The 25,300-nt window shown below is 35.4% G+C and overlaps 1 protein-coding gene across 2 annotated transcripts in view; it reads right to left on the bottom strand.

Moving 5' to 3' along the window:
* Positions 1-2,568: 2,568 nt before the first annotated feature.
* Positions 2,569-25,300, bottom strand: part of LOC141325383 (nuclear factor NF-kappa-B p100 subunit-like) — a 33,448-nt gene continuing 10,716 nt past the window's right edge. The window contains exons 3-32 of one of the 2 annotated variants that reach the window (XM_073834002.1): positions 24,217-24,324; positions 23,360-23,554; positions 22,968-23,114; positions 20,310-20,516; positions 19,992-20,229; positions 18,044-18,159; positions 17,810-17,915; positions 15,604-15,651; positions 13,624-13,663; positions 13,110-13,179; positions 12,972-13,012; positions 11,997-12,095; positions 11,761-11,912; positions 11,474-11,586; positions 11,219-11,377; positions 10,266-10,370; positions 10,070-10,158; positions 9,822-9,960; positions 8,940-9,074; positions 8,653-8,829; positions 8,412-8,553; positions 7,803-7,917; positions 6,981-7,188; positions 6,692-6,861; positions 5,837-5,939; positions 5,327-5,550; positions 5,154-5,235; positions 4,900-5,063; positions 3,318-3,429; positions 2,569-3,227 (exon numbers count right to left, since the gene is read on the bottom strand). In XM_073834002.1, the coding sequence (XP_073690103.1) occupies positions 3,151-3,227; positions 3,318-3,429; positions 4,900-5,063; positions 5,154-5,235; positions 5,327-5,550; positions 5,837-5,939; positions 6,692-6,861; positions 6,981-7,188; positions 7,803-7,917; positions 8,412-8,553; positions 8,653-8,829; positions 8,940-9,074; positions 9,822-9,960; positions 10,070-10,158; positions 10,266-10,370; positions 11,219-11,377; positions 11,474-11,586; positions 11,761-11,912; positions 11,997-12,095; positions 12,972-13,012; positions 13,110-13,179; positions 13,624-13,663; positions 15,604-15,651; positions 17,810-17,915; positions 18,044-18,159; positions 19,992-20,229; positions 20,310-20,516; positions 22,968-23,114; positions 23,360-23,554; positions 24,217-24,324 (3,881 nt within the window). In that variant the 3' untranslated portion in view covers positions 2,569-3,150. Of the gene's footprint in view, positions 3,228-3,317; positions 3,430-4,899; positions 5,064-5,153; positions 5,236-5,326; positions 5,551-5,836; positions 5,940-6,691; positions 6,862-6,980; positions 7,189-7,802; positions 7,918-8,411; positions 8,554-8,652; positions 8,830-8,939; positions 9,075-9,821; positions 9,961-10,069; positions 10,159-10,265; positions 10,371-11,218; positions 11,378-11,473; positions 11,587-11,760; positions 11,913-11,996; positions 12,096-12,971; positions 13,013-13,109; positions 13,180-13,623; positions 13,664-15,603; positions 15,660-16,145; positions 16,331-17,809; positions 17,916-18,043; positions 18,160-19,991; positions 20,230-20,309; positions 20,517-22,967; positions 23,115-23,359; positions 23,555-24,216; positions 24,325-25,300 lie in introns of those variants that run through there. The other variant, XM_073834001.1, reaches the window with a different exon arrangement.

Here is a 25,300-nt window from a genome sequence, read left to right on the forward strand (position 1 = left end):
ATTTTTGTACTAGAAATGTATGCAAATTAACGCAATTTTATTAAATAATGACTCATTTGCATATTAAAACAACATTTTATAAAACTTGTAATATGTTTGCAAAAAATAAAAAAAATGTTTGCAATTATCAATTTAATTAATCAACTTAGTAAGATAATAACTATGTTAATTTTTTACGCCTTAAAAGCAATGAGGCAATAACAGTTCAAATAAAGTTTTAAAAGCAAGTAATCATATGGTTTTATTAAAACTATATATATAACTATATAACGTATATAACAATAGAACTAATTTATATTATGCATTATTACAAATTACTTAAGAGGGCGCCAAAGGCCTGGCGACTGTTTTTACACGTTTCTGTTAGATTGTTTAACAGGCAAGTCACCGTGCACTCGTATAGTTTTGAATGGGGAAAAATGCAATGATCATTATGGCCGCGAAGCCCCGCCTTCTTAATGAAAGAGCCAATCGTTGATTAGTAAAGTCAGCGCGTCACTGCAGCTGCAGTTAGAAGTCCCGGTTGCTATAGAAACAGTCAGCGCTCATCTAGCCTGAAAAATAAGCGGTTTTTTAACGCTATTGGAGCACAAAGAACCATATTTATGAGGCAGTTCTTGTTGGATTTCTTTGGTGATTTAAAATATGATATTTAATCGTCAGCTTGGTGAACAGTTATGGAGAATTTGATGTTTTCCCCATTCAAAGAGATATGAGCTGCACTTGAATTCCCGAGAGGCGTTTCAAAGATGGCCGCCGAGTGACATGACTTGCCTTACCTGACTTTGGTACCACTTGCATAAACACCGCATCTGGGGCCCGTTCTTCGTACGTCGCGTTAGCTGGATTTGATTGTTGTGGATTTGTCCTGTTCTTGGATTGTTTCGTTCTTCGATGCGCATCTCGGACTTGCTGTCATAGCAACAGGCCCCTAAGCTTAAACCTGCTTGGGAGCAGCCAGGTTTATTTCATGTAAACAGGATTTAGGCTGCGCTCCTGGCGGGTTATGATTGGTTGAAATGGCGAGGTCACATCTGATTGGTTAAAGAGCACGACTGACTCACGTGAGAAAAGAAAAGTATCTTGCAAGAAAGTGTAGAAAATAATTACGACGATTCACACACGAATGATGACCACACACACACACACACACACACACACACACACACACACACACACACATTATAGTGTGGGTATATAGGTTCCAAAAAATATTTGGCAGCACAACTGTTGATATTATCCAACATTGATCATTCTAATAATAAATCAGCATATTAGAATGATTTCTAAAGACTGGAGTAACAGCTGATAAAAATTCAGCTTTTCATCACAGGAATAAATTCCATTTTAAAGTATGTTAAAATAAAAAAAACATTATTTTATATTATAAAAACATTTTGCAATATTACTGTTTTTTTCCTGTATTTTCAATCAAATAAATGCAGCCTTGATGAGTATAAGAGACTTCTTTAAAGACTATTACAAGTCTTACTGACCCCGAACTTTTGAACGGTAGTATATATAAAAATATAAATAAAATAACATATCAAGAAAAAACATGTAACATGGGCAGCATTAACACATTTAATTTGTTCACTACTTTTTGCCAGCCCTCTCTCCTTGCTTTTGCAGCCTTTGCAGTGTTCCCTTGCGTTTTAATTAAACTCTGAAACTCCTGAAATCCCTCAATCAAGAGTTCTTGCTCTGCTGCAGAAAAATACTGTCCGCGCTCCTTCGACATGTTCGCTGACCAATCAAAGAGTTGCTGCCTTTTAAGCCACCCAGTGATCTCAAATGACTTCAACCAGCTATACTAATAATCATCAACAACAGGTGCGTTCGGAATTGCGAGCTCATAGTTAGCGCGATGATTTGATCTTGGATGTGTCATTTGATCTTGGATGTAGTAAGCAAGGTACGAAGAACGGACCCCTGTAGGGGCTGACGTTGTTTCGCGGGCTATGTCAAGTCAGAACTCCAAACAGGGAGTACATCGATCTAGTACGAGTTCACGGGTGGGAAATCACGGGTTTGACTGCTGCTCCTGTATACTTTAACGGGTAGAAGGTTGGAAAAACACGGGTAACGGGTTGCCTGGAACGCGGCATAAATCTAAACTCGTGAGAATATGATAGTCTAGTGAGAACCAACGTTTGTTTACATTTTTTTCACCCCCGGAGTCATGTGAGGCACTTTTTTAAAATTATGGATAGATGTACTTTATTGGACTTCCTTTGGACTGTTGAACAAAAACACCCACCCACTGCCATCATAAAGCTTGGAAGAGCCAGGACATTTTTTTAATTTAACTCCAACTGGATTCATCTGAAAGACGAAAGTCATATACACCTAGGATGCCTCAAGGGTGAGTAAATCATGAGTGATTTATTTTTTATTTTTGGATGAAGTAACCCTTTAAAGCGCATATATTATACCCGCAACTTAGTGTTTTTGAATTCACAATAGCATTATGCTTAATTATGATGTTTAAATGGGTTTAATATATCATGTAGCCTTGGAAAACTGGCTAATAATGTGTTATATTCAGCCATCATATAAGACACAAAATAATGAAATAACTTTATTGAAACACAAACATATTTACTCAACCTCTGAACAAGCGTGTAACTGCAATCAAAAATACACATAAATAAACAGTATTTGATATTTGTCTCCAGATGTATCAGAAAATTAAATTTTTAATTACATCACATCTTTGCCTTTTCTTAAGGTTGCATATATATCAAAACAGAGCTTACTAGAAACATTCATTTCATAACATTCTGCAGAAGTATTTGGAGATTACAGTCATGGTTGTGAAATGACAGTTGCATTACTGTTAAAATTACTGAAAAATCTCAGTTATCGAGTTGCTGTTTAGACAAAAGTATTGAGAATTGTACACTAAGACTACAGCTTTACTCCAGACCATGGAGATTTGAGTATCTTGAAGCTACTGATTTCTGTCTTGCTGTCTTGCTGTTATGTAATACCAGCGAGGGCTTTTGACCTCAAAACGATCCTTTTCAATTCCTCCTGTGCTGTGCTGTTATTTCCACTTTATTGAGATGATGAACAGTCCACCAGTTCGCACCTGAAAAAACAGTCAGATAAAGTGCCAAGTTGTCCTCAAAGAATAGATTCTGATGATCAGTGATTGGCCACTGCAGGATTTCCCATCTCCTCATCAATGGACTGACTCCCAAAGCCACTGTCCTCTTTAGAATCTGGAAGAAAGGAAAACTGTTTTATTCACAATTTACTGTTTAAAGATTTTGTGACCGTGTCGAGTTTTTTCTGTGAGTGTGAACTGGTACCTGTGTTCTGCTTGTCCTCTCTGGGTTGGCTGTCTCTCAGCAATCGCACTCCTTCACTCACACCCAGAGACTGCAGCGCCTCCACCAGGCCGTCCACAGGACCACCACTCAACTGAACATGCAAATAAACATGCTTAAATAAACCATTCATCTGGAGATGCCAACCAACAATAAATGTACAAATACAATATATGAACTATATTACATTTATACTAATAAATACTAAATAAATGTACTCAAAAGTTTTAATAATGTATTTGCTTTAGCCTACATTATCTGTGATTAGCAATCCATTTTACACTACTAGTCAAAAGTTTCTGGACAGTAAGATTTCTAATGTTTTTTTTTAAAGAATTCTCCTCTGCTCACTAATCCTGCATTTATTTGATCCAAAATACAGCAAAAGCAGTAATAATGTGAAGTATTTTTACTGTTTAAAATAACCGTTTTCTATATGCATTTCTATATCAGAAAATTAGAATGATTTCTGAAGGATCATGTGACTGGAGTAATGACGCTTAAAATTCAGCTTTGAAATCACAAGAATAAATTACATTTTAAAATATATTCAAATAGAAAACAGTTATTTTAAATAGTAAAATATTTCAGAATTGTACTGTTTTTGCTGTACTTTGGATCAAATAAATGCAGGCTTGGTGAGCAAAAGAGACTTATTTAAAAAAAAAAAAAATTGACTGGTAGTGTACATTTTTTTTTGTTAAAAAAAATCTTAACATTTTCAGTTAAATAAAAGGTCAAAAATATATTAAAGCTACTCTAGGTACCTTTCAGCCCTCTAGCAGTTGAAGCATAAAACTGTTTTACTTTAATATATTTTAAAATGTAATTTATTCCTGTGATTTCAAAGCTGCATTTTTAGCATTACTCCAGTCACATGATGCTTCTGAAATCATATTTCTAATATTCTGATTTGCTGGTCAAAAACATTTATTGTTATTATGTTGAAAACAGCTGAGTATATATTTTTTTCAGGTTTCTTTGATGAATAGAAAGTTTAGAAAAACAGCATTTATTTGAAATAGAAATCTTTTGTAACATTATAAAATGTCTTTATCATCACTTTTGATCAATTTAAAGCATCCTTGCTAAATAAGTGTATCAATCTCTATCATTTCCTTCCAAAAAAAACATTGAATGGTATAGTGTATAATGTTACAAAAGCTTTTTATTTCAGATAAATGCTGATCTTTGGATCTTTTTATTCATCAAAGAATCCTGAAAAAATGACCCAACTGTTTTAAATATTAATCACTAAAAATTTCAGCATATTATAATGATTTCTGAAGGATCATGTAACACTGAAGACTGGAGTAATGATGCTGAAAATTTAGCTTTGATCACAGCTTTGATTTTTCAGATAAATGCAGGCTTGGTGAGCAGAAGAGACTTCTTTAAAAAACATTAAAGATCTTTCTGTTCAAAAACTTTTGACTGGTAGTGTATATAGGTTGTATTCGCTCTTTATTTAAATTTTGTTTGTTTCCAACAAAAAACATAGTGTAGACTTAAAAATCACCAAATATTTAGCATTATAACGGAATTTAATCAATTTTGAGCTTACCTGGTAATTCTCGAGAAGCTTCTGGCAGGGTGAGGGACTATCCTGGTACAGGTGAGTGAGTGTGAGCATGCCCAGTTTTTCTGCCAGCTCTCTCCAGGGTACGTGGTCTTCAATGAGAATACCACACAGTTTTGTAAGCACCTCACTGTCCAAACCCTGGTTCACTGCAGGAGGATGAATATCAGATCAGTCACATATACTCACATAAAATATGAGTTTGTGAGAACATAAATCATGCATCCAAGTCTCATTACCTTCCTCAGTGCTTATTTTGGTCCTCTTGGGGGCAAGTGAACTAGTCTTAGGGCCTTTCCTGCCATCTAGAAGATCTCTAACCTGCGGAAGACAGTGGGGTTTCATGAGGTCAGATCTATTACATATGTATTTATACTTTATATTTGATTATGACAAACACAAAAGCTCAAACCTTTTGGCATTTGGCCAGGTCAAATGGCGTGTGTCCTGCAGCAGGTCTCTTGCGTGGGTTAAATGTTCCTCTTTCAGATGATATCGACATGCAGTGAACTTGTTGAACCATGCGATCTGGAAGCTGCCGGGCGACTTGATTCTTCTCGCTCTCGTCATCTTCATCTGAGGAAGATGAGCTCTGGTAAAAAAGAGGCTCATCATTCTCCATGCGTTTATCAGCACCTAAAACAGAAGATGAAGATCATTAATCAAACAACGCTTCATTTCACTAAACCAAAACTTGACATATTTCAGTCATTTGCTATTGGATAGTCAGTTCAAATTTCATTAATTATGAGTGACATAATTAGGGAATGTCAATCACAAGCTATGTTCAGTAAATGTTATTCTTTGCTCTAGAAACAAAGCAACATGAGCATGTTCTTAATGACATTTCATTGTGGCCTTCACAGATGTTTAAGTACATCATATTTGTATTCAATTTGTAGGAAAGAAGGTTTCTAGTTACCTGCAGCTATCAGCATGGAGCAGAGAGGCGGGGAGCCCTGACTGGCAGCAAAATGAAGAGGACTGTTGCCCCCGTAGGTACACGCATTCACGTCAGCCTTCAGCTGTAACAGAAACAAGAAACATAAAACTTTGTGGCGCCTGTATGCTAAAGAAGTGTTAAATCTGGATGAAAACCATTCTAGTATTTGTCAGATGCTGAAACTGTGTCTGTGCATCACAGTGATATTTGAGAATGACAACAGGACTATTCACATCTGTGTTTGATTATGGTGTTGTAAAATACACTATTGTTCGAAGACTTGGGGTTAGAAATAAATACTTTTAATTTTATTTTAAAAAACATTTTAAAAATGTGACCCTGGACCACAAAACCAGTCATAAGAGTCAAATTTTTGAAACGGATAGTTTGTTAGGATATGACAATATTTGGCTGAGATACAACTATTTGAAAATCTGAATTCTGAGGGTGCAAAAAAGTCAAAATGTTGAGGAAATTGCCTTTAAAGTTGTCCAAATGAAGTTCTTAGCAATGCACATTACAAATCAAAAATTACATTTTAATATATTTACGGTAGGAAGTTTACAAAATATCTTCATGGAACACGATCTTTACTTAATATCCTGATGATTTTTGGCATAAAAGAAAAATCAATAATTGACCCATACATGTATTTTTGGCTATTGCTATAAATATACCCATGCTACTTAAAACTGGTTTTGTGGTCCAGGGTCGCAAATCTTAACAGCCCTCAAACTTTTTTTTTAATTTTAGTGACGTTACAAGTGGTAAACCAAAACTATGACCATAGAACCACAAGAAATCTGAACTGTTCAACCCTCCATTGGTCTTTACCTCAGTAATGAGATAACAGGCCAGTTTTAAAAGGTTGTCCCTCACTGCCAGGTGTAGTGCTGTGCAGCCACTTTTCTGCTCTGGCATGTTAATCTTTGCTCCTGCCTCCACCAGTAATCGAAGACAGTGCTCTCCATCTTTCTTTGCTGCGAGATGAACTGGATACTGACCTAAAACAGGAAAGAAAAAAAAAAATCTCAGCATGTTCACATACGTTGTAATATTCCAGATGAGACATTAAGCGCCATTTCAGTGAAAATGGAGAGGGAATGGCATGTGTATCTCTTACCTGAGAAGTCAGCAGAGTTTATTAAATGGGCATGGCGCTCTCCCAGCATGCCCAGGATCAATCGTAGTATGGACTCATCACCAGTGTGAGCGGCCAAGTGAAGCGCTGTCCGGCCCTCGTGGTCCAGGAGGCTTGGGTCTGCCCCTGTTTTCATTAGCATCTCAACTAACTTGGGCTGCTTTGTGATCACAGCCAGATGCAGTGGAGCCTGGAGAAGGAAAGAGTGATGAAGTTTAACACAAAACCAGTCTTAGGTAGCACGGGTGTATTTGTAGCAATAGCCAACAATACATTGTATGGGTCAAAATTATAGATTTTTATTTTATGCCAAAAAAATCATTAGGATATTAAGTAAAGATAAAGTAAAGACTAAATATATCAAAACCTAATTTTTCTTCAATATGCATTGCTAAGAACATCATTTGGACAACTTTAAAGATAATTTTCTCAATATTTAGATTTTTTTGCACCGTAAGATTCCAGATTTTCAAATAGTTGTATCTCAGCCAAATATTGTTCTATTCTAAACAAACCATACATCAATAGAATGCTTATTTAGAAAGCTTTCGAATATATCTTAATAGGTAAATCTTTATTTTAAAATGTATACCCTTATGATTGGTTTTGTGGTCCAGGTTCACATGTAAAATAAAAATCGAATTATTATTAAAATAAAAAAATAAATAAGATGAATTAATACACTAAAATAAAAAAAACAAAACAAGAAATAATAAAATTTTATTTTAATTAAATAATAATAAAATAAAAAATCCATTCAAATTGGACTGGGAGTTTAAAAAGAGTATATATCTGTTAAATTACCTGATTGAGTTTGTTGAGTTTGTTAATACATTTCTGCTGTGGAGTGTTGCTCAGGGCCTGAATAAGCTGTTGCACCACAGCAGGTTTCTGATGAATAATGGCCAAGTGCAGAGGCCTATGGGAAAATAAATACAGTACAGATTAAAATAAGCTTCAAGTTGCATCACTGTTGTATTACAGTTATTCTCACTCTTCATTCAACATTATTGTATCTGTGTCCGATTGTTAAAGGGATAGTTCACCCTAAAATTCTGTCATTAATTACTCACCCTCATGTCGTTCCGACCCTTTTTTTTTTTTTGTGCATAAAAATGATTCTGTCAGAAAGCTCTAGGATTTCATCAAAAATATCTATAATGTGTGTTCCGAAGATGAATAAAGGTCTTACGAGTTTGGAACGACATGAGGGTGAGTAATTAATGACAGAATTTTCTTTTTTGGGTGAACTATCCCTTTAAATGTACAGTATTAAAAAATATACAATACATTAACTATACTGTAAAGGTTTAAAGGTAGTCAGATAACCTAGAATTTAATTTAGTATAGTTGACATGTGTAAGGCACTGGGCCCATGTAAAAGCTGAAAGGAAGAGATATGACAAGACATACGTGTCTCCGTTCTCGTCTTGCACTCCACAGAGTTGTCTTTGCAGAACCAGCAGAGGGCGCACATCCCCTGTGCTGCAGTACTGTAACAATGCACGAGCAGAGCACTTTGCCATCAAAGTGGCACGATTTTGCAGAGCTGTGGCTGGAAACAATACAGGAAGGAAATATACATCACTAAGTGCATATGCAACTAAAATCTCAACGTCTTGAGTTTAACGGTAGCTGGCATTATTATACTCACCAATCTGAAAGAGCTGCTGTTGCATTTGAGATCCAGACTGAGTTTGCGTGTTTGTTGACTGAGTCTGAGATCCATCAGCCTGTGGGGTGGATCCTGACATCTGTGCCCCGCCGCTAAATCCACTACATCCACCAATGAAAAACCCTGAACTATCCATCGGATGATTAAATTGAAAACCTAGGGGCGAAATTGACATAAAATGTTACATGTACTCTTGTATAAGCCAGAATAATTGAACTGGGAATCTAAAAGGTAGCTTCTGAGTTTAGGAATATAAAATGTTATACCTCCTCCCATTCCACCTCCTCCTGTTCCAGATCCAGGACCTCCAAATGCCCCTGCTCCTCCTTGAGGTCCTCCCCGCCAGTGATCGTAGGGCTGAGGAAGTGCCTTCATCCTCTTCCTCTGAACCTCTTCTTTGTCTATAGGGAAATGGGAACCGACATGTCATCAAACATGAGAAATACATCTGATAGACAACATTCGAAACTACTGTTCAAAAGTTTAAGGTTAGTACGATTTTTTTTTTTAAGAAATTATGTTCAATACTGTTTGCACTATTTTAACGATGATCTTACTACCTTTCTAAGCCTTGAATGTGGTATTTGCATTGCTGTCTATGAAGGGTCAGAAAGCTCTCAACACAAAAATATCTTAATTTGTGTTCCGAAGATGAACGACGGTCTGATGAGTTTGGAACGTCATGAGTAATTAATGACAGAATGTTTGGATTTTTGGATAAACTATCCATTTTAATGTATTAAATCTTACAAAACCCAAGGATGAATTAAATTATATTAAACTTATAGTAAAAACATTACAATGTTACAAAAATGTTTCAAATAAACACTGTTCTTCTGAACTTTTAAGTCAAAGAATCCTGAAATCAATATATAAGGGTTTCCACAAAAATATTAAACAGCACAACTGTCAACATTAATAATAAGAATGGTTTCTGAATGATTTCTCAAGGATCATGCGACACTTGAATAATGGCTGCTGAAACCGACCACAGGCTTTTTAATGGTAATGTATATAATGCAAAAAAGGAAGTGAGACAGTTGAAACTGATAATGAGATGTAAACGGTTCCCATATGTATGTTATGACAGTTTGTGGTAATCTGTTGGTTTAAATGCTTTATGCAATCTTTAAGATAGCACTGCTAACCTTGATTATGAGGAATATACGTGAACTGTTTGGGTTCGCTGCAGTCGCCTCCCTTCTTCCTCTTGAGCTGCAGGAAGACTGTGACAGGACGTGTGATATCTGTGCAGCGGTATGGTGGAGTCTTAAACACGATTGCATACTGATGGGAACAAAAACAGAGGTATTAATCATTTGTTGTAAAAAACTAAAATGCGACAGTAAAACTGGAATTGTCAGCCATTTTATGTAGTTGTCAATTTATAACACACCTGTTTGTGGACATCAGTAGGGGAAAAGTCTCCAAATGCCTCCCATCCTCCATCCTCTTCTTCTTCATAAAAACGAATGTCAATATCATCTAGAAATGAAGGAGATAAACATCTTTTGATCTAAAAGGATGGGAAAGATGGGGATCATTTTTGAAATTATCAATCCTTTTTTAAAATTTTGAATAATCATAATAACCTTTTTGAACTTTATCACAGAGCAGAAAAACCTCTTCTCCTCCCAGCACTGTTCCAGAGGTTTTATCCATGCGGGAGATCTTCAGATTCGAAGCATTTGGTGATTCTAGGCAAAGATCAGCACATTTTAACATCAGTTATAACGAGATTAACACACATTTTTCTAATTTACACTGCCTTTTGAAAAAAATGCAGCTAAAATGTTTGTGGAAAGTCAGAAAGTCAGAAGAACAGTTTTTACTGTTACTTGTAAACAATTTAATGTCTCCTTGCAAGTATTTTCTTTCAGACAAACTAATTACATTTATAAAAAATTAAGAAGGACATTTTTTTTAAATGTATTTGAGTAAAATCACATTATTTTTCCTTTTAAACCAGTTATTACTTTTACTTTTGATCAATTTAATGCATCCTTGCAGAATAAAATTAATTTCCTTCTAAAAAAGTGACAATTGCATAAAAGCTGGAAATTCTATAATTACATAACAAATTTAAAGTAAAACTAAATTATAAAATAAAACAAGACAACAAACTAAATACATTTACAAAAAAATTAAGAAAAATCTTTTTTTCTTTTAAACCAGTTCTTTACTTTTGATCAATTTAATGCATCCTTGCAGACTAAAAGTAATTTCCTTCTATAACAAATATAAAGTAAAACTAAATTATAAAATAAAAGACAACAAACTAATTACATTTTTCTAAATTCAAGAAGGAAAAAAAATAGAAAACCTATTTGAGTAAAATCTCATTATTTTTCCTTTTAAACCAGTTCTTACTGTTACGTTTGATCAATTTAATGCATCCTCGCAAAATAATAGTAACTTCCTTCTAAAAAAAAAGTGACAATTGCATAAAAACTGGAAATTCTATAATCATATAAAAAATTTAAAGTAAAACTAATTTATAAAATTGAATTTAATTGGTTCTCTTATGTTGTTTGGCAGGACTTACTACTATCATAGATAGGGTTGGAGACAACTGGCTTCAAAGCTCTTGTGAAACTCCCATTGCTGTCCTGCAGGTAAGCAGTGAACTTTAACCTCACAATATTTAGGTCCATGTTTTTGCCCAGTTCTTTGGCCTCTTGCAAAAAAGCTTGTTCCTCTGCATCTGTATGTGAATAGCAGAGAGAAAGCATGTCAAATGAGCATGTAAACAGTAAGCAGTTACTGTGTATCCAGTTGAAAAATGAAATCACAGACTTACCGGTACATTTATATCCTGGATCTTTCATCCTCCTCTTCTCTTCTCTCAGCCTTTTTGTTAATACTTCAACTACTCCTCTTTTAGTGACATGGAGGATGCCTAAATTACTGAATCTAGACATAGAGGATGTGAGAATGAATTAAGATTGCACAACTACATACAAACATCACTCAAAAGCCTCAAGCGTCACATGATGGTGCACATACAATGCCTTACGCAATTCACTTTAATCATAATAACAAAGAAAGATCATATGAGCATGATGAACAGTAATAGTGTGCACTCACTGTGCTGTGAGATCATTAGGCCCGACGTCAATGGTACATATTCCGTTGTCATTACAATGGCGACCCACCAGGCTGTGCGCGTGAACACGAGGGGGGTCTGTGTGTGTCACTAGCTGAACTTCTACGCGAGCATGACCCACGTAGTTTGACACCTACAGAAGGAGAATGTGTGTGTTTATAAATGCGCTGTTTATTTAAAACCTACATCGTTACATTTTCCATGTTACATAACCCACCTTGACTGTGGGATACGTTCGTCTGTTTCTCTCACTGGAGGCCCCTGGCAGACCACCATGGGATGGGCCCTCACATTCATAACGAAATCTGAATCCTCTCTGTAACATACACAAAGTGTTATTCACCTTACTCACTGATAAAACCCTGTTTTGGGGAATTCCAGTGCATACTTTTTGGAATTATCCCACATTGCCTTCAGTGCAACACATTACGCATGTGCACAAAATGACTTGTCATCACCCATAAAATTATGTACTTTTACATGAACATGTCAGTATTGTCAAATACTGTGGAAATAAAGCATGTAAAACAATGTTTTTAAAAACGTCTCTTCTGCTCACCAAGCCTGCATTTATTTGGTCCAAAGTACACCAAAAACAGTCAGATTTTGAAATATTTTTACTATTAAAAATGACTGCATTCTATTTGAATATATTTCAAAATGTAATTTATTCCTGTGATTTCAAAGCTGAATTTTTAGCATCATTACTCCAATCACAAGATCCGTCAGAAATCATTCTAATATTCTGATTTGCTGCTCAAAAAACATGTATTTTATTATTATTATTATTATTATGTTTAAAACTGCTAAGTAGAATTGTTCAGGTTTTCTTTGATGAATAGAAAGCTCAGAATAACAACATTTATCTGAAATAGAAATATTTTGTAACATTATAAATGCCTTTATAATCTTTGGATCTTTCTATTCATCAAAGAATCTTGAAATAAAATGTGCTCAACTGTTTTAAATATTGATAAACAAAAATGATTTCTGAAGGATTTAGCTTTGATCACAGGAATAAATAACATTTTAAAATATATTAAAATAGAAAACAGTTATTTTAAATAGTAAAAATATTTCACAATCTTTCAGATTTTTCTGTATTTTGGATTAAACAAATGCAGGCTTGGTGAGCAGAAGACACTTAAAAATCTTAAAAACTTTTGTCTGGTAGTGTATAAAGACTTTGTACCTGCTTTGGCTCCTCAATTATCTGTAGGTAAGGCCCATGAACTGGAATAAAGATCAGATCATCTTTACTTTTTTTTTCTATTTTAAATCAAAAGTTAAACCAAAAACGTCATGATATTAACACACATTGTTAACTTACCTGTCTCTGGCACATAGGGTTCAGGCTTCACCTCGAAAGGTTCATGTAGATATTGAAGATCCACCATAAACTGTAAGTACAAAAGATGCCATGTGCAAAATGTTGGTGTTTTATATTAAGTATATATTCATGTGTGTATTAAAACCAAACCTTTAGCACAAATCACAAGGATAAGGATGAAAAGTAAGGATGCACCATAAAAACAACACACTACAAGTGAATCTGCATTCAAATTATACAGTATTGATATTCAATTTTAAATATTCATTTAAGTTTTATTACATTCTTGGTGTTTTTAAAGATTAACTTTAAGTTAGTGTTTGATAACTGTAAATTCAAAGCCAAATATATGAGAAATGACCATTAAATTGAAATATGCCATTTTGGCTGATACAGTTATACTGAAGAGATAACCAATATGGTACCAATATATTGTGCAAAGAATCGTCACTCTAAATCAAACATCTGTTATTAGATAAAACCACAACAGTAATACTGACAACATGTGGCTCACCTCATTGTTAAACTTCATGGGATACTGTGCATCATCCATCCTGTAATATAGAAGAAACAGAGAAGCTCTTATTGAGAACGTCTCACACAGAGACAAACCCACAACTCCAAAAAAACCCAAGAGGTAAGGTGCTCTAATACAGTCATGTAGCTGAATCAAAACATCAACTGAGCTGCTAAACCCCTACAGATGCATTTAATTTCCCCAGTTTTTTCCCCACAGCAGTCCTCTGACCTACACGTAAGAAGGCGTACAATTACCCTACCTAACAAACAAAATGCAGAGAAAGAAGCTCTCAGATTTACACAAAGAACTCACGCAAAGTCTGTTTCACTTTCAGTGTCAGAACAAGGATATGCGCACCGGATTTTTTTTACTCTACCTCCCTCCTTCTGTCTGGCTGACTCGCTTGCATTACTTCCAGGAAGTAAGGCAGCAAAAAAAACAGAGGAAAGCCCCCAGAATACCAGCTCACTGCTGCCACTTATGTCAGATCCTAAGAAATGCAGGTACAAGCTTATTCACACTCTGACATCAGGTCTTCTCATATCTGAATTTCCTCAACTTTCCAAAGACTTTTTTGAATTCCCTTCTCTTTTTTTTTTTTTTTTTTTGAGGTACTTTTGAAACAAAATTCCTATAATTATTACTCCTCTATCAATATTTAGATTAAATTCCGTGAAAAACTAAAAAAGTCCACCTAGGTGTAATTTACTAAAAACACATTTCTGAGTCTGTGTAACTGAATTAGTCAGAAATCTCTGTAAATGCCATGAGAACAGCCCTGAAAGATGGGGATTGCCCCCCATTTGTTACCCCGCATTTGCAGCCACAAATCTTTTTTAACCCACAAACACTTCCACTGTAAACCAAACAGGAAATTGAGCTGAAGATCTCTAAATTATATACTTACTAATACATGAGGAGAAACGTAAATGTTTGGTTTCATTTACACCCTTATCATTACTATTTTATTAGCTGCGCTTGGCTACAATGGATGATAGGATTGCACAAGTGTTTACTTTAACTGCCGTTGACAGGAAAGAGGAAGCATCGTATTGTTCAGGATGAGCTGTAATAAGATGTCTCTAAAGTAGCAGATATTTTTAAACCCATGGGACAACTAGCAGAGTAAACTGAATTTTCTTTCTGAGGTGTCAGGGCTCACTTAGTTGAGTAAACTATGAATTTTCTTTCTGAGGTGTCAGGGCTCACTTTGAGTAAAATTGCAAATCCTGACGTCACTGAAAAGAGAGTAAAACTCTTCTGGATGACAACCACATCCTGTCCTTCTTCTGTGAAATGATAGCATCTTCATTTCACTCAAACAACCCCCTAAATCTAAAGCATGTCAAATATAGACAAAACGATTCATTAAGAAAATGCAAAAGAATGACAAAGTGGTTTCCTCAGTCTAAATAAATGGGGCCTGGAGACCGCCAGGAGGCCACTGTGAAAATCCAAAGGTGCAAAATGACTTAATCAAATGAATTAATTATAAAAATCAATCCTATTTTGTTAAAATGATAACAACACCAAAAACTAAATATATAAGTGATATCATGTCTTTCAGTATGTTTGTGTAATTTATTTGAACATATACGTTTCTTGAAACATATATATCTCTTAAAACAGAATCACAAAATTATTTTTGGACAGTTATTAAAGTTTATAAACTCTTAATAAAAAAAGGTTAAAAACAAGCAGATTTGCCTCACGCTAACCACAAGAAAATAAACAGGTTCCTTTTAAAACAACTTTTTTTTTAATGTAGAAAAAGCACAATAAACCTGTCCCGTTTAAACTCTTCTACAAAAGGCAAACAAACCGTTGTTTGATTATTTACATATTACAAGTCTATTAGTTTCAGTGTGGAAATCTGACTAATTACAAGCCTATGCCAATGATGCCCAATGAAAGGCTGCACAGGTAGACAGCTCACTAGGATGTGAGACACAACAATAGTGAATAAAATTGTACCTTAGTGCTCCAGCCATTCTGTGTTCTGTAGGGTCATCCGAACCTACTCTGGACTCCTGTCAGGTTGAAAATAATGGAAATGATGAGCGCGTACAAAGTGTTCGATGGGGATGTGTTTCCCCTGCACATGTAAGTCAGATCCAAAAAGTACTGACTTTTGATGGGAATTTCCCGCAGACTCGCACGAACAGCAGCAAAACACACGGGACAACATGTGTACCCTTTTTTTGATACGTGATATTAATGAGCATAAAATAGCTCATTAAAGCATTTGTTACGGTTTTATTACTAAGAGACGCACTATTGTATACAAGCGAGAGCACACCATGTTAACTGTACAGCATCTCTGTGATGTTTTCAAAACAAACTTAAAATAGATTTGTCTATGTAGTATGCAACTGAGTCATTATTTCCGAATAAGAAAGCAGACTAGTATTTTCTATGTTACTTTTTTAAAACCCACATGCCTCGTTACAAACCTGCTCGGTAATAATGATAATTTCGTTTTACATAAAACATAATTGAGAATATATCTAACTTACCTTGGACAGGCGTGTGTAGTTTCTGTTTGACGTCAACTTAACTAAACGACTGCTAAGATCTTAGCAAACGCCACAAAAACATAAACAAAATGCACCATCCATCAAATCAATCTTTTCCAGTTTCTTTAATAAATATTTAGTGAGCACTCAACGCGAGTTTATGAATCGAAGACTCTACTGCTGCTGGAAAGCCCCGTCTCAAAGGGGAATTCCGCAATCACGTGGCTTGATTGGAGAGTTTTGATTGGTTCTTAGACGGAGCACGATTTGCATGCTCTCCAAAACTTCCGCTCGAAAAACAGCTAATAAAATAACACTGCTTAAAAAATAATCATCTCATACTAAAAGCATATAGCAAAGTTCGACTATGAATTCTTCAAATAATATATATATATATATGTATTATGGTAACATATAATAATGCAACAGACAGGACTGCTTTAGTATTTTTTATTAAGTTTTATGTATAATATACACACACTGCCGTTCAAAAGTTTGGAATCAGTAAAATTTGTAAGGTTTTTTAAAGATGCCTTTTCTGCTCATCAAGGCTGCGTTTATTTTATTACAAATACAGAAAAAAACAGTAATATTGTGAATTATTATTGCAAATTAAAATAGTGGTTTTCTAATTTAATATACTTTATAGTATAATTTATTATGGTGATGCAAAGCTGAATTTTAAGCATCATTACTCCAGTCTTCAGTGTCACATGATCCTTAAAAAAAATTCTAATATACTGATTTATTATTAATGTTGGAAGCAGTTGTGCAGCTTATTTTTATTCATTTATTTATTTTGACTTAGGATTTTTTTGATGATTAAACGTAAAGAAGAACAGCATTCATTTAAAATAGACATCTTTTGTAACAATATACACTATACCATTCCAAGTTTGGGGTCAGTAAAAAAAATCTTTCTTTCTTTAATATAAATGATGTGTTAAATTCATCAAAAGTGATAGTAAAGACTTGACATTGTCAGAAAGGATTTCTGTTTGTGAAAAATCCTGTTCTTTTTAACTTTTTATTCATTAAATAATCCTGAAAAAAGTATCACGTTCCAAAAAATATTAAGCAGCACAACTTTTTCCAACATTCATAATAAATCAGCATATTAAAATGATTTCTGAAGGATCGTGTGACACTGAAGACAGGAGTAATGGCTGCTGAAAATTCAGCTTTGCCAACACAGGAATAAATTATATTTTTAAATATAATAAAATATAAAACTGTTATTTTAATTTGCATTAATATTTCATAATATTAATAATTTAATAATATTTTTTTTGTATTTTTAATCAAATAAATGAAACTTTGATAAGCATAAGAGACTTCTTTAACTCGTACTGATCCCAAAATTTTGAACAAACTTTCTTCCCCCCACTATTGACAATATTGAGGGTAGACCCTAAATTTATTTAATACATTTAAATTACAGCTGAAGCAACATTATAAATGCATCTTTCAAAAAATAACCAGGATGCACAATACTCACGTGTTATTAAAATTAGACATGATCTATGACCTTAACACAGCTTAATCATAGACTATAAAAATACATGGCGTCATCTTAAAAATACATGAATATTCTTCATGCCGCTATTGAGCTAAAATCTAATAATAAAAAGTTCTGAATGACAGGAATGCTGTTGTCATCACACTGGAAATGGCTTCGGACAGTCAGGAGAAATGTGTTCTTCATGGGGGTCAATATGGAACTGATCCTGTTTGCTACTACCTGAATGAACCTCACCTCTGATGCTGGGGCTAGAGACAAAAAAATTACAGCCTTTACAATATTTAAACATATATAAAACAAATCACATATATGTATCAAGATACAAATAAAGGTACTGTAACCACTGGAGAAGGGGAAAAACAGGGAAGTACTTCACCTATGCTCTTATGTAGCTTATCTGGGGGAGTGTTCAGGAGGATCTTCTGCACTAGAGCAGGAGGGACTTGCACACAGATTTGATCATCTCCAGCTCTCACAGTTAAAACAACTGGCCTACAAAGACAAGTCATGATGAAGAAGTAGATTTAGATAACTGGGTAGCTTCTAATAGGACTAATAATAAATGCTTATAAATAATACATAAGAAATAAGCATATTAGAATGATTTCTGAAGGATCATGTGACACTGAAGACTGGAGTAAGGACTAAAGAATAAATTACATTTAAAAATAGAATACAGATATTTTAAATTGTAAATTGTACAAATATTTCACAATATTACCATTTAACCGGTAGCGTGTGTGTGTGTGTGTGCGCGCATATATATATATATATAAAATTCTGACTTTAAGTTACTTTTATTCAACCAGCAAGTTTCTTTTTTTATTAGAAATAACACAGACGTCTCCCAGAAGATAATAAGACAATGTACAAGGGCATCATTGTGGAAAAAAATATTACTCATCTTTTATTTACATTTGAACAAAAAGTGGCATGTCCAAAATTATTCACACCTTTCTCAATAATCAATAGAAAAGCCTATTGGCTATTACAGCAATCAAATGCTTTCTATAATCGCTGACCAGCCTTCTGCATGTCTCCACTGGTATTTTTGCCCATTTATTTTTAGCGATGAGCTCCAACTCTTTAAGGTTGGAGGGTCTCCTTGCCATTACCCTGATCTTTAGCTCCCTCCACAGATTCTAAATTGGATTTAAGTCAGGACTCTGGCTGGGCCACTGCAAAACGTTAATGTTTTTGTCTGCTAACCATTTTTCAGCACTTTTGCTGTGGGTTTTGGGTCGTTGTCGTGCTGTAATGTCCACTGGTGGCCAAGTTGATGTTGTGTTTAGGTTCCCTGGTCCACCGGCTGAAAAAGACCCCCAAAACATTAGGTTCCTACCACCATGTTTGACAGTGGATAGGGTTAAAGACTTCTCCTTCTTTTACGCCAATAAGGCTACATCATTGTGGCCAAACAATTCAATTTTTGTTTCATCTGACCATAAAACAGATACCAGAAGTCTTCTTCTTTTTTCAGATGAGCATTTGCAAAGGCTAAGCGGGCTTTTGTGTGCCTTATCTGGAGAAGTGGTGTCCTTCTTGGTCTGCGTCCGTGGAACCCAGTGGTGTGCGGTGTCCGTTGGACTGTCTGCCTTGAGATGTTGCCACCAACAGAGCCCAGATTCATCAGGATGGCCTTGGTGTTGATCCTTGGATTCTTTTTTACCTCTCTCACTATCCTCCTTGCCAGCACAGATGTCACTTTTGGCTTCCGACCACGTCCTCTGAGATTTTTCACAGTGCGGAACGTCTTTTAATAATGCTTTGCACTGCAGCCACTGGAACTTCAAAACATTTAGATATGGTCTTATAGCCCTTTCCTGACTTGTAAACAGCCACATTGTGCAGCTGCAGGTCCTCAGTGAGCTCCACAAACCAACAGCAGAGAGCTTCTGTTTTTCACCTGTTGAGTTGATTAAATTTGTTCCCAATGAATTCCAATGAATCAGGGTAATTAGGATGCTTTAGAACAGCTTGAACTATTTGGAATAGTATAGAACTTTGGATTTTCCCATAGACTGGGACAGTTTGCAAAGGGTATGAATAATTTTGGACATGCCACTTTTTGTTCAAATGTAAATAAAAGTTGAAAAATATTTTTTTTCCACAATGATGCCTCTTGTACATCGTCTTATTATCTTTTGGGAGAAGCCTGCGTCATTTCCGGTCAAAAAAAAAATTTGCTGGTTGAATAAAAGTAACTTTAAGTCAGAATTTGCCAGGGGTATGAATAATTTCGGGCTTGACTGTGTATATAAATCAATATATATATATTTACAGACATACATATACTTTGGATGAGACAAAGAAATAAATCAGACCTATAATAGCGACGCACTCCTGTGTGTGGCAGGCAGGGATAGCAGGGTCTGTATATGCTGTTCTCATCTGTTTCCAGTTCTGCAGCGCACTGACCGCAGCCAGCAAAGATGATGTCACCGGACACTATGTCCAAGATTGTCTCCAAGGGCGTGTTGCCATCTATTAACAGCAAGGCCTCTTGGGATGGACTGCTCTGGAACTGGAACGCCATGATTTTAACTCTCAGCTCTACATCACCTAATGAGTGTGTAAACAAGAGAGTTTTAATGTAACCATGATTAATTATACTGCACAAATTTATCAACAAAAAGTTCTACCTGAGTGTTTCTGGGACAGGAGTGTGCTGAGATCAATCTCAAAGCTGCTAGCGGTCCTCTGTGAGCGGACAGTGTTGTAAAACTCCTTACATCGATTGTCATCAGGAAAGAGAGGCTGACAGGTGCTCCATGGAGTAGAATGCAACTCTAGCAAACTTGAGGTCACATCCTGTCTCACTAGCAGCAACTTGAACTCCCACACAGCATCTGTAACGTGCATTAGCAATACATATAATACAAAATCATACAAAAAATACCCCTCAAAAATAAAATAATAAATAATAATAATATTTGCATTTGCTAAACAAAATTGTGAGCATTTTATTATACTACTAGTCAAAAGTTTTTGGACAGATTTTTAATGTTTTTAAGGAAGTCTTTTCTGCTCACCAAGCATACATTTATTTGATCCAAAGTACAGCAAAAACAGTAACATTTTGAAATATTTATACTATTTAAAATGACTGTTTTCTATTTGAATATACAGTGGATATAAATAGTCTACATACCCCTGTTAAAATGGCAGTTTTCTGTGATGTAAAATAAATTATACCAAGATAAATAATTTCAAAACTTTTTCCACCATTAATGTGACCTATAACCTGTACAATTAAATTGTAAAACAAATTGTTAACTTTTAGGGGGAAGTAAAAAAATTATAATAATAAAAATGTGGTTGCGTAAGTGTGCACACCCTCTTATAACTGGAGATGTGGCTGTGTTCAGAATTAAGCAATCACATTCAAACTCATGTCAAATAGTAGTAACTACACACCTGCCATCATTTAAAATGCTTCTGATTAACCCCAAATGAAGTTCAACTGTGCTAGTAGGCATTTTTAGTCGTATCTTACATCAAAAGCCATGGTCCACAGGGAGCTTCCAAAGCATCACAGGGATCACATTGTTAAAAGGTATCAGTCAGGAGAGGGGTACAAAAGAATTTCCAAAGCATTAGATAGAACACAGTGAAGACAGTCATCATCAAGTGGAGAAAATATGGTGCAACAGTGACATTGCCAAGAACTGGACGGCCCTACAAAAACTGGGAGGCTGCCAAGAGCTACAGCAACATTAAAGGAGCTGCAGGAATTTCTGGCAAGTACTGGCTGTGTAGAACATGTGACAACAATCTCCAATATTCTGTATATGTCTGGGATATGGGGTAGGGTGGCAAGGTGGAACATCCCAGCCCAGCAGAATTTTGCAAAAACGCATTTGAAGTTTCCCAAAAGCATGGAAATGTGTGTTAAAGGTTAAACTTTTTGGCCATAATTCCAAAAGGTATCATAATCACCAAAAGAACACCATACCCACAGTGAAGCATGGTTTGTGGCAGCTTCATGCTCTAGGGCTGTTTTTCTTCAACTGGACCTGGGGCCTTAAGTCAAGGTGGAGGGAATTATGAACAGTTCCAAATACCAGTCAATATTGGCACACAACCTTCAGGCTTCTGATAGAAAACTGAAGATGAAGAGGAACGACCCAAAGAATACATCCAAATCAACGAAACAATGGGTTCAACAGAAAAAGCTTAAAGTTTTGAAAAGACCCAGCCAGACCTAAATACGATTTAGAAATCTGTATGGTGATCTGAAGAGGGCTGTGCACAGAACTTGCCCTCACAATCTGACAGATTTGAAGCGTTTTTAATAAGAAAAGTGGGCAAATATTACCAAGCCGAGATGTGCCATGCTGATAGACTCATACCCAAAATGGCCGAGTGCTGTAAAAAAAAATGTCTAATTTTGTACATCACAGAAACCTGGCATTTTAACAGAGACGTGTAGACTTTTTATATCCACTGTAATTTATTCCTGTGATTTTAAAGAATTTTTTTGCATCATTACTCCAGTCACATAACCCTACAGAAATCATTATAATATTTTGCAGGGTTTTTTTTATAAATAGAAAGTTCAGAAGGACAGCATCTATCTAAAATAGAAATATTTTGTAACATTATAAATGTCTTTATCATCACTTTTGATCAATTTAAAGCATCCTTGCTTTAAAAGTATTCATTTCTATAATTTCCCAAAAATACAAAACAAAAAAAAGACTCCAAGCATTTGAATGGTATAGTGTATAATGTTACAAAAACTTTTTATTTCAGATAAATGCTAATCCTTGGATCTTTCTAATTGTCAAAGATAAATAAGATAAATAATAAAAAAAATACTCAACAGTTTTAATTATTATTGATAATAATAATAATAATAATAATAAATCTTACATGAACAGCAAATCAGCATATTAGAATGATTTCGGAAAGATCATGTGACACTGAAGACTGGAGTAATGATGCTAAAAATTAAGCTTTGTATCACAGGAATAAATTACCTTTTAAAATATATTCAAATAGAAAGAAGTTATTTTAAATAGTAAAAATATTACACAATATTACTGCTTTTGCTGCATTTTGGATCAAATAAATGCAGGCTTGGTGAGCAGAAAAGACTTCTTTAAAATCTTAATGTACAAAACCTTTTGACCAGTAGTGTGTATTAATAAATACATATTTACATTTTTACTATATTAGATAAATAAATAATATATTAAATGAACATTATTTAAGTCATCCTTCCACCACCATGCAAGGTTGCTGAGGCCCTCTATTGGGCCCCGGGCCTCTGGTTAAACTAGTGAATTATAAAACACCTTTGTTCCTCTCCAAACGCTGCAGCCAAGAAAGAGCAGCTCCCCAAAGTATGACAGCACCTTGTTGACCATCTCCTTGCTCTACATTCAAAATGGCTTTTAGTACACCTCCAGCTCTGGATACCCCCTCTGCTTCATCACGCCAGGCTAAAATCAAACAAAACAGCATTCTAAACACAAAAATGTCTGCTAGATGCCTTCGAGATTTGATATGTAAAGTGAATGTAGTACAAGGCACATATAAACCAATTTATTAAATGTCTCTGTGAAATACTCAAACCTGATTGGTCAATCATGTCAGCAGTGGCCTCATACTTTTCTGTATATTAGACCGCTCACCCGGGTAAATGAAACCATTGCTACTTTTATGTAATCTCATTGCTGGATTATACCTGTGATTAATTTCCGGTGTTTAACCCTAAGCAGAGCATGAACCAATGTGTCAGGATGTAATGCTCCGAGACGGACGAATGGGATGGAGTGCAAATCCTGAGGCTTGTGAGGAGGCAGAGTCACCAACAGGGGGCGCTTCTCACACAGATGAGTGCACAGTGTTCTCAATGTATGACCGTTTAAATTCTGTGGGGCTGGACAGGATAAACATTACAAGACCAGGGAACAACCTTAACAGTCAGTTACATAATAAGATAACATAAATGTAAATAGGTATTGCAGTATGACATCTATACTTTTAACTTGGTCAAATGCTTAGGTTAAAGGTTGTATCAGCGATTTCTAGCCTAAAACATAAAGTGTCAATTTCAGCTGACCTTTCATCACGATCCGCTCGCTGCCTGCCCCATAAATTGTCTGTGAAAAAACCGCGTCTCTCTGGTCAGCCTAGGGTCCGAGATATGCCAAAAAAACAATTGGCACTACCAACCTTTCCACAGATAAACAAACAGTGTTCCAACCAATCAGCGTCAGGGGTTTGGTGTTGTGGACGTTCCTACTGGTGCAGGGATGTGAGGGAGGCGGAGCGAAAGTCCACAACACCAAACCACTGACGCTGATTGGTTGGAACACTGTTTGTTTATCTGTGGAAAGGTTGGTAGTGCCGATTGTTTTTTTGGCATATCTCGGACCCTAGGCTGACCAGAGAGACGCGTTTTTTTCACAGACAATTTATGGGGCAGGCAGCGAGCGGATCGTGATGAAAGGTCAGCTGAATTTGACACTTTATGTTTCAGGCTAGAAATCGCTGATACAACCTTTAAGCCTAAGCCAGCAGCAATTATGTTTCTGTTACCTAGTGGAATACGTTCCCTTGTGACCTGTCCCAAATTCAGCAGCTTACTGGTGAAGGACGACTGCAGGACAGTCTCAGTCTTCCACTTGTCTATGTGCACTGTCACATCTGCCAAAGACAGAAAGAAAACTGTGAGTGAAGCATGCAGGACATTAGACCAGGGATAGGCAACGTCCTGGAGTGCTGATGTCCTGCAGAGCTTAGCTCCAACCCTGAAAAAATAAAACTCACCTGGCTGTAGTCTTAGAGATCCTGAAGACCTTAATTAGCTTGTTCATGTGTGTCTATCCTTGCATTATATAACTTACAAGTTTTTTGTTTTTTTTTTCAACCATACATCAATTTAGACCACTTTATTTAAAGAGGATTCACTGATGTTCTGGGCCCAGTTTTTCAAAAGTAATCCACTAGGATTTTGGATAACGGATTGGATCAAATCTTGAAAATGGGTTTTTCAAAAGAAAAAATGGATTACATAATCGGATTGGATCACGTAATCCAATCTTGGTTTGGATCCGGATCAAACCTTTAGTTTGGGTTTTTCAGAACTTTTTTGTAGGATTTGGATCACTTTGATCCAAAAATTCTGGATTAACCTGATCCCATCAGAAGGGTGGATTAAGCGTGGATTTCATGCCCAAAATGTAATGAAAACTTTAAAAAATTTATCAAATAATACTATATTTGATCATGCAGTATCTTACAAGATATCCTATTTATTCATAAGGTTTTAATTTTATTTGTTCATCCGTCAGGCTATAGTGATTAGGTAGGCTTTAACGTATTAAGCCTTTCAGTATAGGGCTACAGCAAAATAGAAAGAGTTTGGCCTCATAAAATAATCCCCCAAACCACTGTCAAAAATTGACCAAAAACAATACATTTTATTCTGTCACTAATTGATAAATATATATTCATCACAATTGAAAATATTTTTGTTTTTAGAATATTTATTAGTTATGCATGCAATTATTACAGAATGACCAAAAAATGCAAAGAATGGCAATCACTGATTTTTGAAATCCAAAACAAATCCAAATCAGAAATAGTGTCTAACTATTGCGTGCGTCCCTTGTTGCATGTC

This window comes from Garra rufa, chromosome 2 (genome assembly GCF_049309525.1).
Source record: "Garra rufa chromosome 2, GarRuf1.0, whole genome shotgun sequence".
NCBI lineage: Eukaryota > Metazoa > Chordata > Actinopteri > Cypriniformes > Cyprinidae > Garra > Garra rufa.